At 43.3% G+C, this 1,354-nt stretch overlaps 1 protein-coding gene across 1 annotated transcript in view; it reads left to right on the top strand.

Moving 5' to 3' along the window:
• The window catches only part of LOC107094341 (phosphatidylinositol transfer protein alpha isoform-like), a 16,209-nt gene extending 14,861 nt beyond the window's left edge, over positions 1–1,348 (top strand). Inside the window, exons 7-10 of the mRNA XM_015389896.1 lie at positions 523–600; positions 812–889; positions 970–1,080; positions 1,182–1,348. Coding sequence (XP_015245382.1) covers positions 523–600; positions 812–889; positions 970–1,080; positions 1,182–1,346 — 432 coding nt within the window. The 3' untranslated portion in view covers positions 1,347–1,348. The remainder of the gene's footprint in view (positions 1–522; positions 601–811; positions 890–969; positions 1,081–1,181) is intronic.
• The last annotated feature ends 6 nt before the right edge of the window (positions 1,349–1,354 follow it).

Below are 1,354 nucleotides of genomic sequence, written 5' to 3'. Positions count from 1 at the left end.
GAGAGGAAAAACTCCCTTTGAACAGGAAGAAACCTCCAGCAGAACCAGGCTCAGTGTGAGCGGCCAATGAAAAGAAGGGATTATGAACTATGTTAGTTTTTTTGGTAATTTTTGATCATTTATTCTGGTTTTCCTTCTTGTATTAAAGCTTTTATCGACCTTTTTACGCTCAGTCGTGCCTTTTTGCAGAGGCAGACTGTGGTTCTGAGCCCTCCTTTCGTTCAGATTGAATTTAGCTTCCATTTTATCAGCAACCTGCAGGTAGTTATGTTTGGATGAAGCTCTGAGCTCATCCTAAAGCGTCATTCCTTTGATTCTATAAATATTTTCAAGATGATGCGATCAGAAATCAAAACCTTCCAGGTTGTTCAAAACCTCCCAGACTTTTCCTCCTCTACCAGCTCAGAAACTCTCATCCTAGACGTTCTCCAGGTTATCCTCACTTCCCATAATGCATCACTGTTCCTTATTTAATGTCTTCATGGTTTCAAGCTGCTGAAAATGCATTTTTCTTCTCTGCAGGTTCATAAGGTGGAGAACTGGGACTCAGTGGAGGTTATTAATATTAACATTGCTGATAATAATGAGATCTCTACAAAGGTAAGAAAGCAGGTTTTATTAAATGTAAATGTTTATGGTTGTAACTCTGTAGCACTTTGGAATTCATGACTATAGTGAACAATTGACTTGCAAAATAATGGTTAGCTGCAGCCGTTCAGTAATGGAACCCAGCAGCGTTTCTCCTCGGTTACCAATTTACATTTTTCCTGTTATAAAAAGCAACATGTGATGTTTTCCTCTGGTTGAGCAGGACTACAAGAAAGAGCATGATCCCTCCTTGTTCAAATCAGAGAAAACGGGGAGAGGCCCCCTGGGGCCCGACTGGCAGGTATATAATCTACATTATTGGATGATTGAAAAGTTTTTAGTTCCTCTTCCTTCATGTGTTCCTCTCCTCTGGATCTGCAGAAGGAACTTGCTGCTGACAGCAATTGTCCCAAAATGTGTTGCTACAAGCTAGTCACCGTTGAATTCAAATGGAGGGGCCTCCAGAAAAAGATGGAGGCCTTCATTCAAAAGGTGGAAAATAGATGGCCGCCTCAGTCTGATTTCTTAATGATGAACCCGTCGCTGTCTTCCTGTTCACACTGGTTTCCCCCCATTTCTCCCACTGTGTGCAGGTGGAGAAGCGTCTGTTTACCCACTTCCACAGGCAGCTGTTCTGCACCATGGACGACTGGATCAGGCTGACGATGGACGACATCCGGCGGATGGAGGAGGAGACGAAAAAGCAGCTGGATGAGGTGAATGGGGGCGGTCTGCCTGCATCAGAAGGAACATTATGATCATATCC

Source organism: Cyprinodon variegatus, unplaced genomic scaffold, assembly GCF_000732505.1.
Source record: "Cyprinodon variegatus isolate N-32 unplaced genomic scaffold, C_variegatus-1.0 Scaffold479, whole genome shotgun sequence".
In the NCBI taxonomy this organism is placed as follows: domain Eukaryota; kingdom Metazoa; phylum Chordata; class Actinopteri; order Cyprinodontiformes; family Cyprinodontidae; genus Cyprinodon; species Cyprinodon variegatus.
Note: the sequence above shows the minus strand (reverse complement) of the source record. Positions and strands in the feature narration are given on the sequence as shown.